A 27245-nucleotide genomic window follows, 5' to 3' on the forward strand; every position below is an offset into this window, starting at 1 on the left:
TGGACAAACAATCCGGCGTGTAGGGACAGCGTGAGTGGGGGAATTCTCCCACTCTGAGGCGGCTCGGCCACGCCGAGTCTCACATAGGTCTTGGGGTGCTGAGAAGGTGACGGATGTCAGGCTTACTTGGCTTTCATGAGAAGAGGAGTGTCTCCCCAACCATCAGATGGGGGGCAGCTGCCAGTCTACAAAGGCCGGTGCTGCTTTTTACTGTTCAGCCCTTTAGGAGAATGGACTGTTGAGAACTGGGCCATCGGACCATTATTCGAGGTAGGACTTAAGTAGGTGCATCTTCCCTGTTGGGGGCAGTGTTCCTTACAGATCCTATGTCTTACTATTGTTAGTTAACTGTATGTCTTCCACTACTGAGGTGGAGACTGACAAGAGTAACACTGTGGAGGCAACGGTTCTGTATGTGCCATGCGCACCAGATGTGTATGACCAGTTCTTGTACAGCTGAGGGGGAAGCATGAGCAAACGGCTGCTCCGGTGAGTCGGTGGTGAGGGACTATGCCACTCGTGTTGCCTCCGGTAGGAACTTTCACCGCGGTACTCCTTGAAGGGCTTTTCTCACCAGGCTGTGTGTGTGCTCCATGGTCGCTCCACTTTTGGGAACAACGAGTGTCCTGGTGGTCTGCTCTCCTACCTCGTTTGCAAAACGGCAACACGAGAATTCTCATATTTACATGTCTTATGGTGGTGACTGGGCAGAGATGCACACGCTATAAATAGCTGTTTAGTTACTATAGAAATAAGGGTAACGATTTACATTAAGTGCACTTCCGTGCAGCTTCATAATGCATTCATAGAACATTCGAAGCTTTAACATATATTAATAACAAATATTACATGATTATACAATTATAATGTTTGTTATTATATAATTATATTATATTGTATTATTTCTTATTAATGCATATTACAGCTGTTAAGGGATGTTAGGATGTTAAGGTAGCTCAGCTAGCAGAGGAGGCAGGGCTGTTCAAATGCAATGATTGGCCCGTAGCACTGACCTTGGAGGCAGTCCCACACTGTGGTACTCACACAGCAATCACCCCACCATGTGCACCACCCACTTTCACTCAAAACGTGGACTGGGACATGAGCCACACAGAACCACTGTGATGAAATCCTGGCCTGGCCTGCATCTCCATGCTGTATCTGAGGCCGAAGAACTCAAAGGAAACATCAGGGAAAGACCAATGTCCCTCTACCATAGACAGAAGACAAGTGTAGTACAAAGAGTACAAAGAGGCCTGGCTCATTTTTAACATAATACGCTCCGACTGGGGTGTTCGATTAGACCTTAACAAGATGAGAACAATGCTATGGCTTACTCCCTGAATGTTTGCTTAAAGCACAGATAGTGGCAGTCAGGAGTGCCTGTATAGCAGCACGTTGAATGGCAAAGAGCCTGCAGAAAGACAACACCAATGAAGGGGCAGTTCCTCATACAGTACGTAGGGGCTGCTGTAGGTTTCCTTTCAACACAACTCGTCTCTGCTAGTCCCAAGAATTGAGCATGTTTTGGAGAGGTGACTTACTTCACATCCTGCTGGAAAAAGGAGTTGGACACCAGGTCCTGGGGGGGGGGGGGGGCACTGCAGGCCATTGCTGTCTAAGTACAGTTCCATAGGTAATAGGGAGTGTAATGATGGCTTTGAAGCTGAGAGCTTGAAAAAGTAAAATTGAAAGAAACGTTGGACTTGTTACACATCACATTTACAACAACACAAGCAATTACTGCAAACTATTTACAAAGCTGGCATCGGTCCAACCTGTCGCGCTGCCCGCCGGTACCTACACGCTACATTGCCACCCCCTTTGGGGGTTATCCGTCCTGGAACCCCCACAAAGTCCCAGAAACGTGCTAGGCAGCAGCGAGTCCTCTGCGGTCACTACAATACAGTCCTGTGCCGCTCTGGCATCTGCACCTGGTACACCACCTTGGAGATTCGCTCCAGGACCTCCCCGGGACCCCTCCAGTGGCTGTCAAGCTTGACTGACCACCCCTTCTTCCTAGTGGGGCAGTACACCCAAACCGGGTCCCCAGGCTGGAAGGCCTGTCCCCGGCAGCAGACGTCATCTGCCCTCTTCTGCCTGGCCGTGGCTGCGCCTTGATGGTCCCTGGCCAGCTCGTGCACGACGCGAACGCGCTCCTGAAGCTGGTGCAGGTAGTCCAATCCCGGTGTTGCCAGCAACTTTGACTCAGGGGGTGAGCCGAACACCAGATCCACCGGGGTCTGCAGCTCACGGCCAAACGTGGGTGGTGGGGGTGCAGCTGGTGCTCTCCTGCACTTCTGCATGGTATGCCCACAGGACCAGGGGAAGGTGGGTGTCCCAGTCATGCTGGTGCTCGCTTACGAGGATCGCAAGCTGCATGGCTAGGGTGCAGTGAATCCACTCCACCAGCCCGTCGTTCTGCGGGTGAAGGGGGGTAGTGCGAGTCTTCACAATCCTCAGCTGCTGGCAAAACTCGTGGAACACCTGCGCCTCCAAGTTCCTCCCCTGGTTGCTGTGCAGCTCCTTGGGGGCCCTGAACCTGCAAAAGAACTCCTTGAGGAGTTTAGTGGCGGTGATGGTGGCTCACGGGTTGGGAACCGCGTAGCCCACTCAGACCACTTCGTAAAATAGTCCATAGCCACAAGTACGTAGTGGTTCCCGGCCTCCATTTGGGGGAAGGGGCCCAGGATATCCACTCCCACGCGCTCCATGGGGTCATCCACCAGGTATGGCTGCAGGGGAGCCCGGGATTGCCGGCTAGGACCATTCCTAGCCATGCATGTGTCGCAGCAGTGCACGAATAAACCGGTGTCCTGCCAGCATCCAGGCCAATAGAATCGCTGCCGCAGCTTCCCTAGCGTCTTAGCTACCCCAAAATGCCCGGCCCCGACAGCCCCATGTACTGATCTCAACACAGCGGGGCGCAGGCTTCGGGACACCAATAGCTGCAGCAGCTCCCCAGTGCACCTCAGTGATCACCAGCGACGGGCCAAGCTGAGGAGGCCCTGCAGCGCATCCCCCTCTAGTGCTAAGGCTAGGTGTACCGCCATCTCTTCGTTGCTCCAGCCGTTGTGTGGGGCGACTAGGCACACATGCACCAGATAAGTGTCCACCCTCCATAGTGTGGAAGTTTCACCGCAGGGCTTGCTCTCTCTTGTGCTGGGGCGCTTGCTTCTGCAGAGCAGGCGACGAGGGCTGGCAACATCTGGTCTTCCTGGGAAGGCAAGCTACTTGCCACCCAGCAATTTCTTGTGGTCTTTGGGTGTTCCTCACCACAGCTGCTGGAAACTTTGCTCAATGTATTGGAGTTAGGCAGGTTATATGACAATTCCAATCCCACTTCTGACACCATAGTAATAGTGGATCGCTGAGCCATGCTCTCAATAATGAGACAGCAAGGATAGTTTGGGATTCAATCACCACATGGCATTTATTACACCCATACCACTGCAATACGCACGCTAGCACTGCCCACCGTGCTCATTGCCCCGTTTACTCCTCATACACACGGTGGGCGCGCGCACCTCATATACACGTACACAGTACATACAACAATAAACATTAACCACTACACATGACATAACACACAGCACATTTACAACGACACAACCAATTACTGCGAACTATTTACAAAGCTGGCATTGGTCCAACCTGCCCCGCTGCCCGCTGGTACCTCCACGTTACAATATTATTCAAATCATAACTGAAACACCAGTTATCAAACCAGGTAAAGGGAAAAAGGAATGAAACAAATTTAAAAAATTATTGTTATTCTCAGACTGCATTAAGAATAAGGTACTACATACCTCGTAGTGATGGAAAAACACATATTAAATGAGGAGTAGGCTACGGAGCTATAAATATGTAAGTGCGAATTTGCCCGGTACTCATGCGGTTATTTTGGGACTGAATGTTTCCGAATTATTGTGCTGCGTTTATAGAAGACTGCAGTTGTCTAGGTTGTAGATATAGCTTTCTTCCTTTGAGTTCACTGCATTTGGCTGCATTCTGAAACTAAACATTAGAAGCAAACCACTGCTGAGGTCTCCTTTTAAAATAGTCATAAAATACTGTTTAAAAAGAGACCGACTGGTGGTCAGGCTTCCGTACAAATCAATCTTGAATTCTGTGCCTTGAAAGCAGACTCTCTCTCTCTCAGCTCCCAATAAGTTTTTCCTGCTTCTTCTTTAATCCTTCTCTGGAAAATTACGCATGTTGGAACTGGAGGACACGGTGGAGAGGAATCGACCTCCAGGCTGGACAGTAGAGCGATCAGAGGAGGCGCATGTGACTGGTTCAGGAGTGCGCGCGCGCGTTTGCGCGCGCACGCACACACACACACACACACACACACAGAAAGAGAGACGCAGGCTGGCACTCACATTGTCCCTGGAAGCACAGGGCTGCAACACACAGCTCCAGCTCTTTCTCACTGATCCCTATGATGGACTGCTGCTCCTGCTCAGTACCAGGACTCTCTATCCCACCCTTCAGTTCATGTCCAGTGTCGGGGTCTGAACTGTCCAATTCTCTGCCCGGAGATTTCCCAGTGTCTGGTCACATGGTTTGTACTGAGAGCTAGGTTCAGCCTGCCAGACCTCAAGACGGTGCCAGGTAGGTGTGAGGGGTCCTGGGGCGAGCAGAGCCCAGCATGGGATAGTATTGGCACTTTATATTCTCCTGACGTTGCTGGAATGTTGTGGCAACATTGTGACATTACTGTGGGACTATTTTTGGGTCAGCTGATGGGGTGACTGTGGGGGTGTTTTTAGATTCCTGTTAGGCCAGTGACTCCTATGCTTCGTACTGTTCACGGCGAGTGCAGCGGCTGGACGGGCATCAGGCACGGTGTGGGCATGGTATGGCCGGCTTGGTTCATACATCCTGGTTGTAGCATCAGGAAACTGGATTCGGAACGGAGAGCTGTAGGAAACACCCACCCCCACGTACACACTCTGCTAAAACTGTGAATATACAAAGGGGCAATCGGTGCAGATACAGGCGAATGGGTGGAAACAAACTGTGGCTACAGGTAACAATGTTGTTATATCTCTCAGATGTAGAATTCCCATAATTCTGTAACTCCTTGCTCTTCCTAATTCTTAGCTTCTGCACCTGCCATTATTGTTCACTGGCAGCAGAGTAACCTTTCTAATCCCTGTACGTTTCACCAAACTAATGTTATTATTAATGCCGTGGTGGCTGCACGTTTTTCTCCAGCTGTGTACAGGTGACAGTACTGACGATGGTGACCTCAGTATGCCTGTCCACTGTGTTCACAGTCTCAAAAGTGCCTGCTGTCTGAATAAACGTAAATGTGATGAATGTAAACATCTCTGAAAATGTGCCATTACTTTTTAGTTACTCTTTAACATGAGCATAGCAGCTGAAAGGCTAAAAAATGAGGGACAAGTGTTTAATTGTGCAAATTCAGATGCAAATTGTGTGAAAACTAGGGAAATGATTAACCAGGTAGGCAACGGTGCTGCTTCACTGGTGTGGAAAATGGCAGGGCTGCCATTTATTTTGTACAGTGTACCTATTTATTACTAGGAAATGGTTCACTCATTACACGGAAGACTAGTTTAGGATGGGGCTGAATAGGGGTTAAGGTGGTCATAGTTGAAATTAGGGTTACGCCTACAGGAATGAATGGAGAGTCCCTACAAAGATATAGATACCTAATTTGTGAGTGTGTGTGTGGATTATGTTTATATTGCCATTATTATTAAGTACTATTATTATTATATTGTGGGGATGTGATAAACACATGTTATTTTGACACAATGGGGACCATTTTTCAGGTCACCACAAAGATCGATGAATGCAATAAAAAAAACGTGTTTGGGCAGCTACCTGGGTTGTTGCTCCTTGGAGAAGGTTTGTAATGGGGCCGGACCGTCATGTGTCACAGCGGGTGTGAAAAGCCGCAAATGCACTGGATCTCTTTGTTAGAGGGAAAACGCACTCTCCTTTTCGCACAATGCTCCCTTTACTCCCAAAGACCATTTTAAGGGGGAGGTTTAATGGAGGGGGGGGTGTCCCTGTGGTGACTGGGTTAGTCAGGTTTGTTTTTCCCCCATGAAAAAAGCTGGTTGTTGACTGGGCTGCAGCTTCGGGGCAGCTCTAACTGGGTGATTTTACCATACCGGTGTCTAACAGGAAACACAGGTGAATGGAAATCTGGGCCAAAGGAGCGTGTTAGAACTGATTACAGTGGGTCTGGAGGAAGCTACTAAGAATGACGGCATGTGTGGCAAAGTTACCCATAGCTGAGCAGAGTCACCCTAGCCAGTAACCCTTCAGATCAAAGCATCAGGGGGTGAGAGTTTAGCACTCGACTGAGGACCCATGGATGCAGTTTGCAAACATCTTTGACTCTTTTGGATGTTGAATATTACTTGTTGAAAACAGATGTATACTTCTCACAAGTGTGTGAATGTATGAATTGGCTTTAATCTTAGACATATATATATATATGTTTGTCGTGTTTTTATTGGGCAGACACTGGGTAATAGGAACACACCTGAGTCATCATTCTTTCGAGGGCTTGTGTTATTGTGTAATATATTTGGCAATCGGCCTTGGAACTCTGAAGGAGGTGTTAATTTGGCCTGCTTGGGCAAAGCAGAAACACCCAGGAGGCGCATTGGACATCATTGTTGCTTAGACGTCACAGGAGTCCCATAGTCTTTAAGTTATATATGAGTCCAGGGACATTGTTCAGCTATACTTGGTTAACTTTGCATGTCCGTTACTTCACAATGGTCTGTGTTATCATGCAATGGCAGCAATCAGGGGCTTTATTCTCCTTGTCAGAAACAACATGTTGAGGTGGTTCGTCCCCTCAATGTCTCAGAGCCCACAATCAATCACCCCCTCCACCCCCGGGGAGTCGACATTGACGTCAGCATCGCGCAATTGATTATGCAGCTTATGCAGCTTACGTGTGCATGTGTGTGTGGTTACTATGCAAGATCCAATTTGCTCAGTCCAAATCTTGAGCAGGGCATGTGATAGGTACAGACCCAGGCCTGCTGCCTTCCTGATTAGCTCCTCTGAATGGGATGAACGAGGGACACTGTCAAACTGTGTCCCATCTCGGTGATGATCTCCTTCCCAACTCTCTGCTCTAGCCACGTATCAGAGGCATGTTTTCTTGAGGCTTAGGGGCTTGAGTTGTCAGTGGGCCCCCTACCATTTTTTTTGGAGGGGACAGCAATAACAGTTGTTGAGGGATCCCAACATTAAGAAGGTTTGGCTACATGGTCCAGTTTAAATTGTATTTTGTCAAATCGCATTTTATTTTTCAATATGAGACAATCCCATAAATATAGCATGAATGTTCTAGGTTTAAGACTTTATTGATTATTCTTTTGCTTTTATTTGTTTTTGTGGTTTTTTTTTTTTTGGTTGTATTTATATTTGTATTTGTTATATGTTGTACAGCACTTTGGTCAGCCAAGTGGTTGTTTTTATAAGTGCTTTATAAATAAATTGGTATGGTATGGTATGGTATGGTATGGTATGGTATGGTATGGTATTGTATGGTATGGTATGGTATGGTATGGTATGGTATGGTATGGTATGGTATGGTATGATTGGTGGAGGCCCCTCCTTTAGTGCTCAGGTAAGTCTGTGCATTAAAGCACCCCTGCTGTGTCATCATAACTTGATAACATCAGTAAACTCATCTGTTTATGGCTGTTTTTCAAAAGGCTCTGGACCAAAACACGGCTTCTCATCATGTCTTTGTTTGCAAAGCAGCAGTTTATTAAGCATTTCCATACAGGATCCTTCAGGTGGTTAATGTTTTGCTTCTTGAGTCTTCAGCCCACTCAGAGTTTTTGGCTAAACCAGTCTTTCTAAACCAGTCCTCAGACTGTCTGGCAGGAGAGCTGGGAGGGAGCAAAATCATGGAATGTCTGGGGGGTCCTGAGGACCAGTTTGAGAAACACGGGGCTAGTTTTTCAGTGGGAGCTCACTCCAGGCTATTTTCTATAGCCTATAGCACCATTTTGTCCTTTTGTAAAAGCACAACACTCTGATGTGCCTTACATGCATGCTGAAGGCAGGTCATAACCTGGGGGTGAGAGGCAACTTCAGAGATGGCCGCATCTTCTTTGCCAGTACAGCAGTACATTCCCAAAATGGGTGTAGCTATTTTGGCATCTCCTGGTATTCACTAACTTCACTGGTGACACAAGCAAAACGTGTTTCCTGTTCCCTTACAGGAACTCCGGTACTACATGGAATTGTGATCTGTTTTGCCCGTACGCTCTTTAAGAATGCGACAGGCCCATGCAGAACCCTGAGAATTAAATCTGTAAAGGCAGCTCACATGTACCAGACAGGTGAGTATAACATGACTGTGACTGCTCTGCTGACTCTTAGATATGGTTCTCCTGGTGGATAAACCCTTAAGCTGAAAGAAAAGTAAAACTTCAAGTACACTTCAAAAGAAACTGGTTTTTGAATGTGTTTTGTTTTAGCAAGATCAAATAGAAATACTTTGATGTTTGGTGTCATTAGCATCCTGAAGGAAATGATGCTAGCAACACTACTTGTAATTGGCAGTCATGGTATTACTAGGCTCATAGTAGTAAGTCCAAGCAAGTGGCATCCTAGCTTAGCACTGAGGAATATCACTGACATGTTAGCTTCCTTGTACTATTTCCATGAGTGGTACAACCTTTGCTTCCCATTGGTGGAAGATAGTCTGTAGTACTGATAATGTTGCTGCTGCTGTCCCCCACAAAGCAATGTGCTGAACAACAAGAATTGTCCTATTCCCCCTAGCTCTTCTTCAGTTTTGAGGATATGAGTACATCTCTGCCTTGATATTGGCCCCACAGCACAATGGGATCATCCCTGCTGGGGAAGGCTGCCTATCTGGGCCAGCTCTTGGAGGCCTGCATTCACGCTTTTGGTGAGTTGTTTCAGTTTGTATGAGATCCATTCACCTTCCCATTTGGTTACTATTCACTTTATTATGGAGAGACAGTGCTAACAGTCAATAAGGCCGTGATAAGATCAGGAGTTCTGTCCAAACACGAGTTCAGAGTAAAGAGTACTGTACTGAATTCCTCTTAAATAGTGTGCCCTTTTTGCTGTTGTCCATGAATCAGTGTCCATTAATGATTGAATGAGCCATTCACAGCTTCGCTGTCCCAGCTATGTGAGTTCTGGCATGCATGGCTGAAGGTCCAGCAACCTGCTGTACACCAATAAATGCATGCAGGAGTCACCCAGTGGTTGTTCTCCCCAATTCCTGCAGATGACAGCGGTGACCTGCAGGGCTGTCAGCTACCCCGGGTCATGTTGCTGATGCACCGTTGGTACGTCACGTCCACCGAGCTGGCCGGGAAACTGCTCGCAATATATCCTTTGGCAGGGCAAGTGGCCATTTTGGAAAAGGTTTGTACAGCTGCTTCCATGCCCATTACGATAGGAAAGCACTGTTATGGGACAAGGGACTTAGGACAGCTCGTAAGCAGGGTGCAAGTCTCTACTGGGGTGGATCCAGAGAACCTCTCACACATTGTGTTCTAACATACTTTCTGACATCCTTTCTGTTTGTTTCCTAGAAAGTTCCATGAGCTTCCGTTTGATCTCTACCTCTCATAAAAACCACATTTTTCTCTTGCTGTTCTCAACCACGTCCAACATTCCCCTACATTACAGAGAAAACATCAAATGTCTGTCTTGTCCAGTATTCCTCAGTCTGTGGTTTCCAGCTTTGATACATGGCTAAACCACAACCTCTGTACCAGAGCAGTTCCTGAGAATGCTTCTGCTGTGAGAACTGAGAGGCTTAGAAGGAGCTTCTACGCTAAAGCCTTCAAGTTATGAAATGCTTAATCAATGGTTATAATTTAACATTTGTTCCTTATTTATGCACCTCGTACTTTTTTATACTGTGTTGCACATCTCTGGCCTTTTTTTCCAGTATAACTCTCTGTTGCTTATTTATTATATTTATTATATTGTTACCTTTCTGTCAAACTGCCTTCAACTATTTTATAATGATGGAGTTGGCCATCTTACATTTTACTGCAGGTTATAGTCTGACTGTAAACCTTACAGCTGACAAATACACCCTTGAATCCTTAAATTTCTGAAATGCACAAGGGGCCATAAAAGAGGAGACTGTTGAAGTGTTGTCCTTCTTTGAAAATGTTATTAGTTGGCAACAAACAATGGGTAGTCCTTAGACAGAGGCCTCTTCCCCAGGTTTGCATTGATCATGTGTGAATTATTTTGGGGTTGCCAGATATTGGTATGGGATCCGTGGGTCCACTTTGCATTGTCTCAGTGACACATAACCTTCTTCTCTGGTTTCTCTTTGTATAATTATAAAACACCCAGTACAGTTTAATTTAGCTGCTTGTTATTAGTTTGTCTTTGCTGGACTGCATGACTTGAGCCACAAACCCTCCTTAACATTTCTCACGTACCGCAACTGCCAAGGAGATGACAGCCAGAGGACCAGACTGAAGATCTGCTATCTAATGAGGTATAGAGCTAAGATTTTGAACCCTCTCCATTTTATGCACCATCATATTTTGTTTTCTCCTCCGTAGTGGTCCTCGGCACAGTCAGGGTTTCGCAGTCACTGCTCCAGGGTGGTGGCTCACATGGCAGCGTGGATGATGTCACCTGAAATGACAGCCAAATGCAAGCCGTGTGAGCGATTGGCTGCTCGCAGCCATGTGAAGCAGATGTATTGTTCGGGTGAATGCAGTCAGCAAAGAGGCTGTCTTGTGATTCGTGACACGCACCCGGGCCACCTCGTTTGTTGACAAGCACACTTGAGGTCGTGCTTGCCTCGCGGTTCCTGGCGCCGGCCCCTCCAGCTCTGTATTGTTTCCATAAATTCTCCTTACTGTTGATTTTCAGGAATGTGACATTATTATTCTCACTAGTTTAAAAATCCGTTTTCATTTCAGTTGCTAATTCATGGTACAGTCCCTGTAAGATATTTTCTGCACTATTTTGCTAACCTAACCTAATTCCACGTGTGATACCCAGAAGACCGATTCACTCACCATGTACCTTGACAAGTCCTTTGTGAGTGGGATACTTCTGGAGAATTCTTTCATGGCTCACATAGCAGTTGTACTGTAGCTCTAGATATATTGACAATAGTTTGATCAGGAGATTCTCCTGCGCAGGTACCTATCTACTCGGTGATTCATCCAGCTAGTGGGCAGCAACAAGGAATGTGGGGGCCTTTCTAGGGGCAAGTCCCAGAGCCTGCTGTCGTGCTGCCTCACGTGCCTTCTATAACACTTGCCCAGGTACTGGACGGTGGAATTCCCAGCAGAATTCAACTTGGACCTGGGCCTCATCCAGCTGACGGAGGAGTTTCGAGATGTAGCAGCCCAGCTGGGTTATGAGGAGCACATCAAGCTCATCGACATCTCCACCATGTGAGGCCCATCCACAGCCTTGCTAACACACTCACACACAGGCACACACAAATGCTATTTTAACTTGCACACATAGCACATATTAAACACGTACCTGACCTGACTATCAAACTTTCTAGCTATACCTTTGGGTAGCAAAGATCATCCCAACCCAGCTAACAATTTTTCATTCTTGGAACGTTTTCCATACGTTATGATTAAAGTATGGAAACATTCAAAGTATCCAGTTTTTCGGATGTTCCCAGAACATTATACTACTACATTAAGACTAATAATGTAAGAGAAAGACAAGATAAATCTTTATTGTCATTGTCACTTGAACAACGAAATTGAAATGCAATCGACTCAATGTGAGGCACAAGAGTAATAAAAATATATAAAAAATTGCACTGATAAAATATAAAAATTAACAATTCTATTTTGAATTTAAAGCCATGATTGCTTTGGGATAAAAACTGTTTTTTAGGCGATTTGTCCTGGTTTTCATTGCTCTGTATCTCTTGCCTGATGGCAAAAGCTGAAAGCTTTTGTAGAAACCAATGGCAGCAGATAAAACTGTGACTTTACACCTCAAAGGTCATGGGTTCAAGGCTGGATGGTGGGTTTGCAGTTTGCACCTGGAGCACTCATATAAAATAATAATTAAGTATAAAGCAATATCATGCTAAATTGGTGTTCAGGTAATAATGTCACCATACCAACGTTGATCAAACTTTTATTAGAAGGTCAAATGTGGAAATAATGTTCTATTAACGTTACAGTCAGAATATTCTCTGAAAATCTGAGAAGACGTTTGAATAACATTAGCTAAAGTTCTGGGACTGTTCTTTTTAGCTGGGATTTGAGTCACACTGCATACTTTTTGTTCAATAGGAATGTTGTGAAAACTGCTGAGCAGAAATATCTGTCTCCAGTTCAGGACAGATGCTGAATATCCTGAGATTCATTGAATGGTACAAAAAAGGAGCATGTTTGTTTTCTGCAGAGTGGACTAGTAGACTCACTGGCCACTTATTAGTTACACATCCTGGTTAATCGTGTGTCTGCCACTGAGCACATGCAGTATGCAGACAGAGGTCTCGTGATCAAAGAAATTTTAAACATAGCGTGATTGGTGGTTCCAGAAATGGTGATACAGCCATCTTCCTGTTATTTCCACACACTGCCATGTGTAGTGTTTACAGAGAACAGTGCAGTAAACAAAAACATCCAATCAATGGCAACTCTGTTGCTGAAAACAACTCAGATCAGAATAGAGGGACAGTACTCCTTAAAACTAAGAGGAAGACATTCTCATGTTTGGTGCAAAAAATAACAATAGTATACAGAAAGGCTTTTGCAAACACACAGCTGAACACTTGAAGTGGATCTAGAAGCAGAGGAGGTCAGTCCTACTTGCTGCTACATGGTACTGCCTGATACAGTGAGTCTGTTAGCCTTTGTCACACTGTCGCTAAGATGTTAGCTTCACGTCAAACAGTGACAGATGGAGAGCAAGCGGCATGTCTGACAGCGTGTGCTGCACTCTGCTTGTGTTTGGCAGTCCGTCTTATGACTGGATGAGAAAACTGACCCAGAGGAAGAAGCAGCCGAAGAAGGGCAAGGCGTCACTTCTGTTTGACCACCTGGAGCCCATGGAGCTGGCAGAGCACCTGACCTTCCTAGAGTACAAGTCATTTCGCAGAATTTCGGTAGGACTATGCAGTCAATCCCAAGGTGAAGGTTGTCCGTGGAAATGTTGACGTGTCCCATGCTGGTTTTCCACTGAACCCTCCGCAGCTTTGTCAATCTTTGGCTGTTCGTTCTACACCTGAGACCTGAGGCAAGCCATTTTCTCCATAGCTGTAGCTCCTCCTCCTCCAGCCATGGATGTTGATAAGAGATTGTAAATAATTTACCATCTGGGGCTGTTGTTGTTATGGACATTTCCCTCCAGTGTTTTCCTGTTTTTTTGCCTGAATGGGTGTCTGGTCTTCCCCTCATTTGGGAGGATCTGAGCTTTGGTATGATGCCATTTTCCTTTCCTTGTTGAAGGTTCATCCTTATGTTTTTTTTTTTTTTTGTTTTTTTTAAGATTTTTTTTTCCCCATGATGTTGACAAGCTTCCTGGTTCGAAAAGGGTTGGCTGTCTAAGTACTCAAGAAGGTCCGGGATAGAACCTCTGAGCTCTCAGCATCTGCTCTCTCTGCAGTTCACAGACTACCAAAGCTACGTGATACACGGATGCCTGGTAGACAATCCCACCTTAGAGCGTTCCATCGCCCTCTTCAATGGTGTCTCCCAGTGGGTGCAACTGATGGTGCTAAGCAAGCTGACTCCACACCATCGCGCTGAGGTCATCACCAAGTTCATCCACGTGGCCCAGGTAGTCCTCCTACTCTGTCTCGCTTCGGTTAAACTGAAGACTATGATCAGTGTTATTTACATCCTACTATTAGCTTTGAAGTCAAAAATATACCATTTTGTTCCACTTTTGATACAACAGGAGCTTATGGATTGCTCAGAGTCCAGAGAATTCATCATACAAAATTGTAGATCTCGACATATTTTTATTGCAGGCTTGTGTCCAGTTTGGGTGAAATTATGTTTGAAAATATTGTTACGTTTTTTCAAAGAACCAAATTAAGCATCTAAACCTTTAGATAAGCAGAAGTTCTTTTAGAGATATAAATAAGACAGTAGTTTATTCCCTATAGAGCCTCCTATGAAAGCCATCTAAATGAACACAACAGTCATGCACACTGCCTACCATTATGGTTGAAGGCTGTGTTAAACTAAAACTAAGCATAAAATAGACTAATCTAAAAACAGTGCTTTTCATTGTCATATTAAAACAACATGTTAGGTAAAGTATATCCAGTTTGTCTGTAGTATGGAAATGGGGAGTACACCTCTTACAAATACAGCACTCCTTTTCCTTTGTGTTTGATGTCTGGTCATGCACATTACGCAAGTATCATTATTTAATAGGTCTTAAATGGGTTGGTAAAACATTTACTGTCCTGGAGAGACAAATATAATAAATTACTCAGTGTTTATCTCCAGGTAGGCAGAGAATTCACTTCAGCTAGGCTCTGATTTCACTGAAATCTAGAGACGCTAACCAATGCCTGAAGGGTGCACCTTAGGGTCTTGGGGAACATTCAAGACATGTCCCCGTGCCAGGATTCACATTTCTGCTGTTACATGGAAACTTTTATGAACATATTAATACCATATTTCTGGAGACAAAAACAGACCAGACAGCTAACATTCCCGTTGTTCTGCTGTTTTTGTGTGAATAAGTTTTCCCGCTGGCCATTTCACATCCCCTGACTTGTTCTCTAATGTGCTAAACACCTGTAAACCTCCACATTCTGAAATCAAATAGACATTCTGTGAAACAGTCAAAAAGCCAGAGAAAATGTAAATGCTAAACCTGAGCTGTAGGATCCTAGCATCACCATGACGATCAGCTGTTGTGGAAGCTGCGAATGCTGACCGGGCCGTTCAGGGCTGCTCCCTACCTTTGGCTTTTTGTTTTCAAAAGACTCTGACTGTAATTTAATCCTGACGTTTCTGACCTTTCCCAAGAGAAGTTCTGCACTGTGAATATGCTGATGGGAATGGGACAAGATAAGATATTGAATGATAATACAGATTTAAACATAGCTGGGACTGCCGAAATATTAAACTACTTAAACATTGAATTGTCTAACACTCAGCAAAAATGATGATAAATCTTAATTAATTTAAGATTCACAAAAAGGTGTTTTTAATTTACCAGTAGCTTTTTAGCTCATTGCTTTAAAAGCATCCTGGTCAAACCAAGATTAGTTAAAGGGTTTTTCCTATCTAACGCTGGTTGTCCCAGAAGTTGGGGTAAGCCTGCCCCTTTAACGAGGCACACCACGCTGGAGCTTCTTTACCGCTGTCCCGCGCCGCTCCTGGGAGCAGATGGCATGGGAGGAGCGGCTGCTGTACCAGCTGTCCTCCCTCATGCTGCCTCCCCCCTCTGTTTCCCTTGCATGCAGAAACTACTCTACCTGCAGAACTTCAACACCTTGATGGCAGTGGTGGGGGGGCTCAGCCACAGCTCTGTCTCGCGCCTCAAGGAGACGCTCCTACACTTGGCGCCCGAAGTCACAAAGGTCCAACTCTTCCTTTGCTTCAGCTTCATTCTCTCTGCACTGAGCTCCATTTCACCATACTCCACATACTCCTCATACTCCTCATAACCTCCATACTCCTCATAACCTCCATACTCCACATACTCCTCATACTCCTCATACTCCTCATAACCTCCATACTCCACATACACTCCACACTCTTCATTCAGCCACAGTTCACTGTCCCTCCCAGTTGATAGATTTTGTTTACTCTTATTCTACTTTAAAATGAATGATAAATTAGTTTCAATTCACGTTTGCTTAAGTTCGCTTTTAGCTTCTCATTTTATATGTTTATTTCTGCAATACCACCACATGCGTCCAATTAAGATCTGGAACGAGATGACGGAGCTGGTCTCCTCCAATGGCAACTACAGCGCCTACCGTAAGGCCTTCACCGACTGTGAGGGCTTCAAGATCCCCATCCTGGGAGTGCACCTGAAGGACCTGATTGCCGTCCATGTGGTCTTCCCTGACTGGGTGGATGACGGCAAGGTGAACATTGTGAAGATGCAGCAGCTCTACTTGACCTTCCATGAGCTGGTATCCCTACAGAACATGGCATCACAGGTGGAGCCCAACATGGACCTTATCTACCTGCTGGCAGTGAGTGTTACACCCATTGCAAGTCCTGTGACCTTGTGAACCACATGACTTTCTGTTACTCCATTCAGCAACATTGCAACAATGTTCAGTATCATTTCTGTATCAACAGTCTGGTTTGAAAGAATTCTGAGTTCTGAGGGGCAGTGTGTGTTTCATTTTCAGTCTCCACTGGAATGCTTATTTTACATCCAAAGCATTACTTGTGCCATATTTCTGAAATAGCCCAGTGAGAATGTCCTCTGTGTTCTCCCTTTCTAATAAAAAATTTATCTTCCACTCCACCCACTGCGCAGTTGAGAGATTAGCCAATGGGCAGAGCCAAACAAAAGCTGCCGATTTAATGACTGTCATGATTTCAGCACCTCTGATCTTTTCAGCTCTCTCTAGATCTGTATTACACAGAAGATGAGATTTATGAGCTCTCGTTACTGAGGGAACCCCGGAACCCAAAGTCTCTGGTAAGTCAGCATGAAAAACATAGACAACTGCAACCTTGAATGTACTTACTGCAATGTGTTTTTTTCTAGTGAACTTTGTTTGTGGTGAAGAGAATTCAGTGTACTGAAAAAACAGTGTTTAACCCCAGAGAGAGCTCTGTTTATGAAAAGACATCCATCAATTCATGCATTTTAAGGTTTTTTTTTCGATGTGAGGCAGCTTTTAGAAGCTAACTGTTCTGAGCTCAGTAAGATAAACATACTATTTGTACTATAAAAGTGTTTCTGCTGTTTCTCACAGCCCACCTCTCCCACCACACCCAACAAACCGATGGCCCCGCTGGACTGGGCTTCCGGGTTGCACACAAAACCCAACCCTTCCGTCGTGAACAAGCACATCAGGAAAGTGGTGGATGTACGTGCTCATATCTCGTCATCACACCTTCAGTCTGTCCTGTCTATTTATCATTCACTTCCATTCACTTACCCCTCTCTGTCCTGCCTGTGTTCATCCATTCATTCATGATCCTCATGTTTTTTCCAGTACATTTTTACAGCCATAACAATGTAAACTGTTAGTTTGTGGTGTCAGTAGCTGACTAGTACTGAATAGTGTCAATCTGATTACATCTGTCAATCCATGGTACCTTGTCTATACTTATATGCATCAGGAATACATTGTCAGTTTTATTACTGAAATTCTGTTTTTGTTGATGCTTTCTTGTTCAGTCTGTATTCAGGAATTATGACCATGACCATGACGGCTACATCTCTCAGGAGGACTTTGAAAGCATCACTGCAAACTTCCCCTTCTTGGACTCCTTCTGTGTTCTGGACAAGGACCAGTGAGTGGTTATACACACACACACACACACACACACACGTGTACACACATGCATGCACACACACGCAAAGCAGGTTTTCTTCAAGCCAGTGAGTAGGGTGTCCACCATAATTGGAGCTGATCAATATACTTCATAATGAAATAAGGTGATGTCACCCAGATGACATCAGGTGCGTTCTTTCTACAGACTTGTTGGTTGTATGTTTGCATTTCTCCAGAATGGAGTGTATAAAAAAATCAATAGGATGATGAATCTTTACAGGTAGTGGTCTGAATGTTGGAGCTCTTGCTTTGGCTCTGACTAGAGTTATAGAGTGCTGGGCTAGAATGGCAGGGGAGGGGGTGGCAAAGTCTCTTAGCGATTGTGAGCTATAGACTTATCAGAACCAATGTGTCTGCTTGAGCAGGTTTGATCTTTGTATCAAAGAGAGCCAGTGTCGTGAACACTGAAAGCTGCTCTGGAATCTTTTTTGATACAAGTCTAAAGGAAAACATTTTTTTCCTAAGTATGGATTATGTGTACTGTATATTTACTGTTTATTTAAATTACTTTCTTTAGCAGTAGCTTCTGTCCAAAGCAACACACAAATGAGGAGAGCTTGTCATCAGGTAGTGAGGTCAGCTAGCATCACCTCTAGTGCAGTTAGGGCATCTTTCATGTGCCCAGCAATGGTAACTGTGCTGGGTGTAGGATCTGAACCTACAACCTTCTGGATATGAGCAGAGATTCCTAAACTGTGGGGTGCTGGGCTACTCACCACAGTGTATGTGCCCTATGATAGACTGGCACCCTGTCCTAATTGCACCCCAGCCTTGTGCCATATGTTGCATAGGATAGGCTCCAGGATAAATGACTGGAAGATTGACTTGTCAACCTTTATACCAATATTAAGATAAAAGGTTTCATGGATAAGTCGTTGTAATTGATATCTTTGACCAGTTTTTACAAACTGGATTTTTACAGAAGAGTACAGATACTAGGCTGTATGGCATGTGAGGTCTAGTGATAAATAAGTCAATAAGTTCATATTAGGACAAACAGAGCAGAATGGCACTGTGAGGCGTGAGTCTGGAAAAAAAAGTGTTTTCCCCCAAATATGAAGCTTTTCTGATGGTTCAGATACATGGCTAATTGCGGGGCCAGCAGAAGGTACGGCATAACATAAAGGACTAATAGAGCGGTACTGCCTGACTCCTGTATCCCAATGGCATCTCTGTGCAGTGGGGTATTACAGTTGCATTCCAGCTGGCTGAGAGGATGCATGTTTATGTCTGGGAGCTTTAGAGATTTCAGGGGGTTTTAATACAGCAGTCAATTAACCTTAAATTGCAGTGGAATGGTAGCCATGTAGCCATGTCCCCCAACCAAGTTCCTGTGTCAGTATTTTCCTACAGCATATTTGTGTGACTCCCGTCATGCAAACACATATGTTCTGTTGTACATTTATGCTGCAAAAAAAGTTCTATCATGTTAGAAAAAAAGATGATGATGGTGATACTCCATCTATTTAGCCATATGGGTGTGTTCATGCATGTGACATGTGACAGCTGAGTGTGGTAAACAGCCCACTGTCCCTGTCCACTGCGGTGTTACCCCTGCCGTTACCAGGGCTGTGCATATTCACTGGTCTCACGATTCGATTCCAAGATGCATTGCGATGCATTGCATTCTCAAACTACTATATTAATGCACATGGCTATTTTTCATCATTGACTATGAACTCCCTTTTAATCATTTCAATAAATGTTTTAAGATTAAATTAAATAAAGTTGTAAACTAAAATAATTAGAAAAGGCCTACACTACTACTTGTATTACTTTTGAAAAAATGATCCTCATAAAACAAAACTTAAATCCTTCTGTAGTGCAGTGCATTACATGTATGCTGTAACCTGTTTATGTTGAACTCCTTTTTTGCTTTATAAATACCTCAATATTTATTACAAAGAAATAATACCGTGCTGTCCTAGTATATTATACAAAATACATTATTTCTTATCATGCCATCGTGATCTTGTTTTATGTTATTCCAAACAGATTGCAATTTAAAGGGGCAGTTCACCCCAAAATTGAAAAAGATGTGTTTTAAAGGGGATTTAGTGCCATCGATCCAACAAGGTTGTTCTGCTGGGAGATGCCTAGTTTTGGACATATCGGCCATAAAAATGATGGTCTTCTCTTGAATATAATAGGAGTGAACGGCATTCTTTTTGTGGTGGCTAAAGCGCCAAACAAATCTTTTGAAAAATTCAGCAGCAATATCTTTTACCAGAAATCATGACCCAGTTACTGAATATAATCCACAGTCTTAGTGAGCAGTTTAATGTAGGAACTATTTCCTTCTACAGAACTCCAAACACCAATCGTATCACTGCGCAGAAGATATGAGCATGAGCAACCCAGTGATTGGTAGTGGAATACCAAAGGGAAAATAAAAAAGGGAAAATACCGAAAGTACCTGGTGTGGTGGAAAAGCACTTTATAGAGGAGTGAATATATAGCGAAGGTAGCTATGTGTCACGATCGGCGTTTAACGGGAGCGGCGGACGGGCAGGAAACAGGCAAGGCAGGCAGGATACGGGGAAATACGGGGATTTATTATAATAACGGGGGGCAGGAAACATCTCACGCAGACGGACTTCAATGACAGACACTGAACTCTGGTAAGACATGGACTCAAATAGACAGGACTGATTGAAAATAATCGGACACAGCTGGGTACGATCAGGGAAGCACTCGTGGATAATCGGGGGGGCGTGGCACACACGAGGAGCGGACGAGCCGGGCGTGACACTATGAGGAAGTTCTTTTGAATTATAGAACTTTATTTTCCAGCACAACTGGAAAATTTACAAGCAATGTTACGTGGTTATAATCAATTATGTTCTGTCACTGCATTGATGCAGAATAGTCCACATCCGCATCATGATCATGATGCACCCTTAGCCATTACCCTGCAATCTGGCATTCAGTGCTGAGTATATCAGTAATAATAATAATAATAATAATAAATTAGTATTAATCTAGTAAATGAAGTCCTAGATCCTCCCCTCATTCCTTTCTTGGCCTCTCCATGTCAACAGGGACGGACTTATCAGCAAGGATGAAATGATGGCTTACTTCCTGAGAGCCAACTCCCAGCTGCAGTCGAAAATGGGCCCTTTGTTTATCCACAACTTTCAGGAGATGACATACCTGAAGCCTACCTTCTGCGAGCACTGTGCCGGCTTTGTGAGTCTCTGCAGGCCTCCCTCGCAAGTGCACCGTGACCACCCTGCCTTTCATGTATTTACCTTCTTTTTGGCCACGTCCTGCTTGTCCTGTCATCCACTGACATTCCCTTGCCCCCCCCCCACTTCTCTCCCACAGTTATGGGGCATCATCAAGCAGGGATATAAGTGTAAAGGTGAGTGCTGTCCACCTGGTGCTGGGATCTCAGCTTCGCCTGTCTGCTGTGCCCTGCTTCTCTATCTGCTGTGGTCTGTGTGCTCCATGTGGTTTTTACCTACATTAACACCCCTTTGCTGGGGCCTTACTCACTATTGCTGCCTGAGGCCCATGTGATGCTTGCCTATGAATCCCAGGTCTATCATTAGCCTTATGCTAGTTGACTCCACATAGCCTAACAGACAACCCGTTCCCCTCTTCTGTATGTGAGTACAGATGGCTGCCCCATATTTCATCCTGCTGTGCGGAAATGCAGGGTGCTGTGCTACAGTGCGCTGCATTACACTGCTTTTGTGCTGTTTTTCAGATTGCGGAGTGAACTGTCACAAGCAGTGCCGAGAACTGCTGGTCCTGGCCTGCAGGAAGCTTCCGCGTGCCTCCTCCCTGGTTAGCGTGGCACCCAGCACCGCCGTTCACAGCTCACTGCCCAGCAGCCCCACCCTGCCCGCATGTGCAGGTCGGTACTGCCGCACATAGCTTCGGGCTCACGCATGCAGGTCTGTACTGCCACACATAGCTTCCGACCCACGGGTGCAGGTCAGTACTGCTGAAGGTAGCTTCGGGCCCAAACACGCAACTCAGTATTGGCGCACATGGTTTCCAGCGCACGCAAGTCAGTACTGCCCACATGTGTAGTTTGGTGCTGCTACATATAGCTTCTGGCCTGCATGCACAGGTAACTATAATTACACGTAGCTTCGGAACCATGCAAGCGGGTCAATACTGCCACACATAGTTTCTGGGCCATGCATGCAGGTTTTATTGCTGCACATAGCTTCAGAAACATGTGAGCAGGTCAGTACTGCATCAGTTTTCAGACCATGCAAGCATGTTGATACTGCAGCACATATTTTCCAACTGGCAGGCTTAGGTCGGTAGCTTCTAGGCCTCCTGCATAAACTTCCAGCTTACAGACACAGGTCAGTACAGCCTAAAGTAGCTGACCACTTTCTTCTTGCAGATGAGGACGAAGTGTTTGAGTTCCCCAAGGTGGCACCAGGAAGCCCTACCCTGGAGGCCCAGTCCATCACTTTGATGACTGGCTCTGCCCAGAGGATTTCGGTACGACTGCAACGGGCTACAACCAGCCAGGCCACACAGACAGAGCCCCTATGGTCTGAGCATGGTTGGGCTTCTGTCGATGGGGGTTCACACACCTTTCCCAAGATGAGGTACAGACTGCATAGCAAGAATTCCAAGGAAAAGGGCTTTGCCCGCTGGGAAAATGAGGCCCCGAAACGATCCAGAGACTGCCAGGACTCCCAGGAACAAATGGAGAAGACTGAGGAGCCATTGAAGGACATGATGTCTCTGAAGGACCAGGGGGTGTGCCCTGAGGTATACCTACTGCCTGTCTGCTTCCTATCAGTATGCCCCTGTGGAGCCTGATTACTGTCTATGTATGAATGGAAGAAGGTTTTCATTCTGAAGTGCCTTTGGCTTATTAGTTCGTCTTTTCGTTACTTGTTTGTTGGAAATACAGAGATTGTATGTGCACATTACCTTTTATAGTGGAAGGCCACACTGATTTGTAATAGGACCTACTAAAAAATGAAAACAGAAGCTTGTAGGAAAAACAGGCAGAAACCTGTAATGGAGAATAGGACAAAATGTGCAATAGGTACTTTATGACAAAAAACATGTTTAGTATGAAAACCATGGAGACGACACCAATAAATAGCCTATCCCCGACCCACCGACCTAGTCAACCTCATTTTCTCATCTCTCATTTCACACTCAAGGCCAATTGCAGGGATGCTTTTCCATTTTATCAGTATGGCTTCACTTTCTGGCATGGGTCCAGGAGCCGGACATCATAACAAAAGGCCATTGTACTTTGGGGCACCCCTCTTTTTTTCCCAAAAAGATGATCTTGGTCAGGGGTGGGCAACCCTGATCCTAGAGTGCTGATATGCAGCAGGTTTTTTATCCCACCTGGTCTCTGATGAACCACACCTGATCTCAGGCAGATTGTAATGCATCAGGTAGGATAGAAAACCTGCTGGATACCGGCAATTCCAGATCAGGGTTTCTGGCCCAAAATGTAGATCAAGGCCATATGGATAAATCAAGGAAATACAAGTACAATTTAGACATTAATGTTCGCAACAGGTCACAGATGATTCAAGAAGACCAAGTATTTAGCAGAAAGACTAAATGTGAAGGTGCTTCTTTTCATAAATGACTTGTCATAAAGCCATCAAATAGGTGATAATGATTAAAATGTTGTTCAGTAAAGACCACAAGTATTATTGATAATAAATTTACAATATGTTTGCTTTGATTCTGTGTATGAGAAGGAGACAGAGCATGTGCCCAGGAATGGACTGGCCTGCTATCCAGGGTGTCTCCTGCGTCATGCTCTGTGCTTCCTGGAAAAGATTCAAGGCTCACCATTTCTGAGTAATGTGCACCAGTCACCTGGACAATCCGGGAAAGTTGGATGTTCAGTACATCAGGGAATATGATTCATGTGTTATTGTTATATTGACTGCAGTAATAGCGATAGCCCTGGGGCTGCAGGTAAAGTGTCAACATTTGTTAAACAATTTGAACAGTGTCCATAAGCCATTACCACTGAAATTACCCCATCATCGTAAACTGGCAATTCTCAGTAGTAGTAATCAGATCAGTTCTTTGAGTTCTGAACAGTGAACAGTCCCACGTGTGCTTCTCTGTTGTCTCTCTAGGACAGCTGACTTGGTGCCCCCGTGGTCCGCCCCCCAAGCCCCCGGCCAAGGAAGCTGCCATCATTGGGGGAGGTGCTGGCCTGCCTGTGGCCCCCTGTCCAGTGAGTCGGGATAGGCCAGAGTCACGTGAGTGGCTAGGGGCCTTATGGACTGCATAGACTTTCTTAGAAAAAGATGCAGGCAGCCATTATTTTGGTGTCCAAATGTAGATGCTTTATCTTCCTCAAGATCCAATGTTGGTTCCCCAGAGATAATGTGGTGTATGTATGGTGCTCCCAAGCATCCACACCAAGGATCACATGGACATGGGTCTGTGTGTATGTGCAGGTATGTGTGTGTGTGTGTGTGCGTGTATGTGTGTTTGTGTGCATCCATGCACCGCACTACTGCGAATTATCTGTTGCAACCAGCAATGCAGCAAAGACCCCCAAAAGCCAAATGGAACTGGTGAATATAACTGTTGGAAAGTGTGAATTTATAAGATATAGTGAAATGACAGAAAGTCAGAAAGATGGAGAATTGTGGGTAAAAGAATCAAGCAGGCACAATGAGGCTGATACGAAAGTGAGATGGAGGCAGAAAGCAGTAGATCCTAAAAAAATCACTGCATGTAAAAGGTTATTGTTACAACAATGTGAGTTAAATATGTATGTTTACAGTATATATGTTCGCTTGTGTTCATATATGTTCCATATATCCATGTGGAACACAAAAAAGATGCAATTCCTCTCCTGTGTAACATGAAATTCCAAGCAGTTCCTACTCTGGTTCATAATTGTAAATGTAATTCCATCCATCCATTTCATGTAACTGCTTTTCCTATTCGGGGTCGTGGGGTTCCCAGGTATATCCCTGAGGCTTACAGGCACAAGACAGGGAAAAACTCAGGATCGGATGCACACTCACACACCATTCAGCCACACATGCACCCCTACGGACAATTTGGAATCTCCAGTTGACCTTAGCAAGTTTTTGGGAAATGGGGGGGAAGCAGAGTACCCAGAGGAAACCCCACAATGACATGGGGAGAACATGCAAACTCCACTCACATGGAGCCATGGTGGAGACTCGAACCCTGGTTGTAAATGTAATTATAATTGTAATTACCTTTATTTGGAATATGGTTTTAATAAGATTTAAAATTGAAAATGTGAGGGGTGGGGCTGGGTGTAAATTAGTTAGGAGCAGATTGGAAGCTCAATCCTGCTTTTGGCTTTGTTTGGTGTTAACAGTGAAGAGGATGAAAAGATGAAGATATTTACTGGTGTTTGAGCTGGAAATTATATAGCTAATATATAAGAATGTGGTGCAATGTAGGTTTGAATAGACAATTCACTGACTAGGTATATACATGGGGGGTGTCACTCACCCAAAGGTGATCTTACATCACTTGTAAGGTCAGTCTCGCCACCTAACAGCAACACCTAGCCTTCACGGCAGCCTTGACAAATGGAGCAACTTCCAGCTGCTCCACAATCTGAAAAAGAGCACAAAAGCTGGGAGGCCGGGAACTGGAGCTCTTGCTTGATGGATAGAACAATCCATCCCTCACCAAGGAGACCAAGATTAAGCAATGGACTGTGGCAACCTGAGATGGGGTCACGGGAGGCCGACAAGGAGGATCTGAGGCAGCACCTTGGGAGCCTGGTAACAAACCTGGATCGGGGCACAAGCCAAGAAACCGCCCTCCATCTGAACTCTTTAGGTGATGCTGGTCATCTCTGTGACACATATGGTCCTGACCTCTGACACAGCGGCAATGGGGGCTGGGGTTGGGCTGGAGGGCACAGGCAGTGTCACCTGGTGAGTCTTGGATGTCCAGCCTTCCTTTGTTCCCCCGAGGGGTGTATCACAGCTACAGGGTGAGACTTTGTCAGTAATGCATATGATAGGGAAAACACGTGTTAACTTGTCTTGATAACATTTGAGGAACTTCCATTTATGTTTTTGTTTTTGTAAAAAGCATGTTTATTGATTTTACCATTCATGCTATTATTATTATTAATTGTTATTATTATTATTATAGCTGGTTTACTTGAAAAACAGTGGAATCTCGGTATGTAATCACATATTTTGGTCGTGTGAAGTTATTTCTTAATAAGCGCCCGTTCTGTTCTGTGTTCTGCGTTTTCTGCTCTCACCTGCCATAAGCAGACGGTGCTTTCGATTGGCTGAGTCGCCTTCGTGCTCCCAGCCCGTCCTGGGACTCAGGCCTCTGGGGAGCGATTGCCTGTGAAGTATTTCATTCCCCAACAGACTAGAGTCAGTCAGCACAGATGGCACACAGATGCCATTATGTCAGTCTGCACTGCAGTTATGTAGCCAGTCATGTCCTTGACTTGATTTGATCTTATCACTGATCCAACTGTAAACCTGAAGCTGTGGGTGGCAATAATATGCATCACTGCAGCTCCCCTCCTGAGCAAGACTGAACAGCCCTGCTACAAGAGAAAGTACATCTGACCTAGACATATGCACACAGATAGGCAAGCACACAGGACACCTCCCAGCACTACTGCTCTACTCTCACTCTTGCTTTTCTATGGCTGGTCCTTTTATTTAAGAAAGGAATATCTATATTTTTTTAGAAAAATGTTGAAAATACAAATAGATCAGATTTCATTTGACATGAAAGGTATAAGTGTCTTTTTAAGTGTCCCGGTATTTATTAATGACTGATACTGAAATACAGGCACTTTTACTCTGTCACACAGAATGACTTCTGCTTTAGTTGACGGCCACGTTTGTCCCCCGCGGGACACCGTACTGTCTGAAGAGTAAATTATTAAGCGCTGGTGCCGGTGTATTTTGTCTTTATCGTTGTTTTCCATACACACTGCCAAATAAAAAATCTATTGCAACCATTGAGTTGGTGTTATGTATTTTTGCCAGGATTTTTAAATTTTATCAAAACCAGATGCGCGACCCCCCCATCATGTTTGGTACATCCTCATCAGCGTTGCCAACTCAGCGGTTTTTAGACCCCTCTAGTGACTCGATTACAAAAAATCGACTAGCGACTTTTTCTGGTGTTTTTGGAGACTCTGACGTGAAAGCACGTATCGTTCTTACTCTTCTCACCGAGCAGCGGGTGCTGCCGTAGGCTCCTCTCCCGTCCCAAAGCACTCACAGGCGGACAGCCCCACCCAGCTGCAATCAGGGCTGGAGATGTTCACCCCTCCGCGTCCAGACTGCAAATGAATCGCGCATGCGCGAATCCGCCGCTGTCTGATCTTCTGCCCTAGTCAAAAAATAGTGCTTCTTTGGGGTCACTTTTGCCGGTCCCAAGTCCACATAAAAGAGGAGGGTGTGTGTGTGTATGTATGTATGTATGTATATGTGTGTGTGTGTGTGTGTATATATATATATATATCTCGTAGCTCGTTAGAACATGTTGCTTCAGTATCTCCTAAATAAGGAACCAACAGTCAGGATCCGTGTGCGTATGGTAGAGTATTTAATTTACAGGTTCAATGTCCAGTGTTGCCAACTACTTTCAATGTCTCTGTCTAGTGCTGTAGTTCCCGCTTGTTTTAAAAAATCCACCATTGTCCCCATTCCAAAGGCATCCAACTAGAGCCCGCCGATATGAGCTAATTGCAGATAAATCAGTATCGGTGGGTCTGTCGACTCGTTAA

At 45.0% G+C, this 27245-nt stretch overlaps 1 protein-coding gene across 5 annotated transcripts; it reads left to right on the plus strand.

The window, feature by feature from the left end:
- On the plus strand, positions 1–26475 carry rasgrp3 (RAS guanyl releasing protein 3 (calcium and DAG-regulated)). 5 transcript variants are annotated; one of them, XM_049006620.1, is made up of 18 exons: positions 1–270; positions 8238–8357; positions 8803–8932; positions 9281–9383; positions 10457–10519; positions 11304–11435; positions 12979–13126; positions 13627–13800; positions 15449–15565; positions 15914–16189; positions 16567–16647; positions 16928–17041; positions 17356–17471; positions 20554–20701; positions 20840–20876; positions 21225–21374; positions 21879–22255; positions 23608–26475. In XM_049006620.1, the coding sequence occupies exons 3-18, from the start codon at positions 8863–8865 to the stop codon at positions 23614–23616; spliced, it is 2115 nt and encodes a 704-aa protein (XP_048862577.1). In that variant the 5' UTR covers positions 1–270; positions 8238–8357; positions 8803–8862; the 3' UTR covers positions 23617–26475. The 5 variants fall into 5 exon arrangements, with proteins under 5 accessions (XP_048862577.1, XP_048862580.1, XP_048862579.1 ...); XM_049006622.1 differs by lacking the exon at positions 1–270 and adding an exon at positions 4391–4617 and having other exon boundaries at positions 8859–8932; XM_049006619.1 differs by lacking the exon at positions 1–270 and adding an exon at positions 4392–4617.
- Positions 26476–27245: the final 770 nt, after the last annotated feature.

The sequence above is a fragment of the Brienomyrus brachyistius genome, chromosome 3 (genome assembly GCF_023856365.1).
Source record: "Brienomyrus brachyistius isolate T26 chromosome 3, BBRACH_0.4, whole genome shotgun sequence".
Classification (NCBI taxonomy): domain Eukaryota; kingdom Metazoa; phylum Chordata; class Actinopteri; order Osteoglossiformes; family Mormyridae; genus Brienomyrus; species Brienomyrus brachyistius.

Coding starts and splice junctions, on each gene's coding strand:
- rasgrp3 (XM_049006620.1), top strand. CDS start 8,863: ATGGGATCATCCCTGCTGGGGAAGGCTGCCTATCTGGGCCAGCTCTTG. Junction 17,042..17,355: donor ACATCAGGAAAGTGGTGGAT/GTACGTGCTCAT, acceptor TTTCTTGTTCAG/TCTGTATTCAGGAATTATGA. Junction 21,375..21,878: donor CACCCTGCCCGCATGTGCAG/GTCGGTACTGCC, acceptor TTCTTCTTGCAG/ATGAGGACGAAGTGTTTGAG.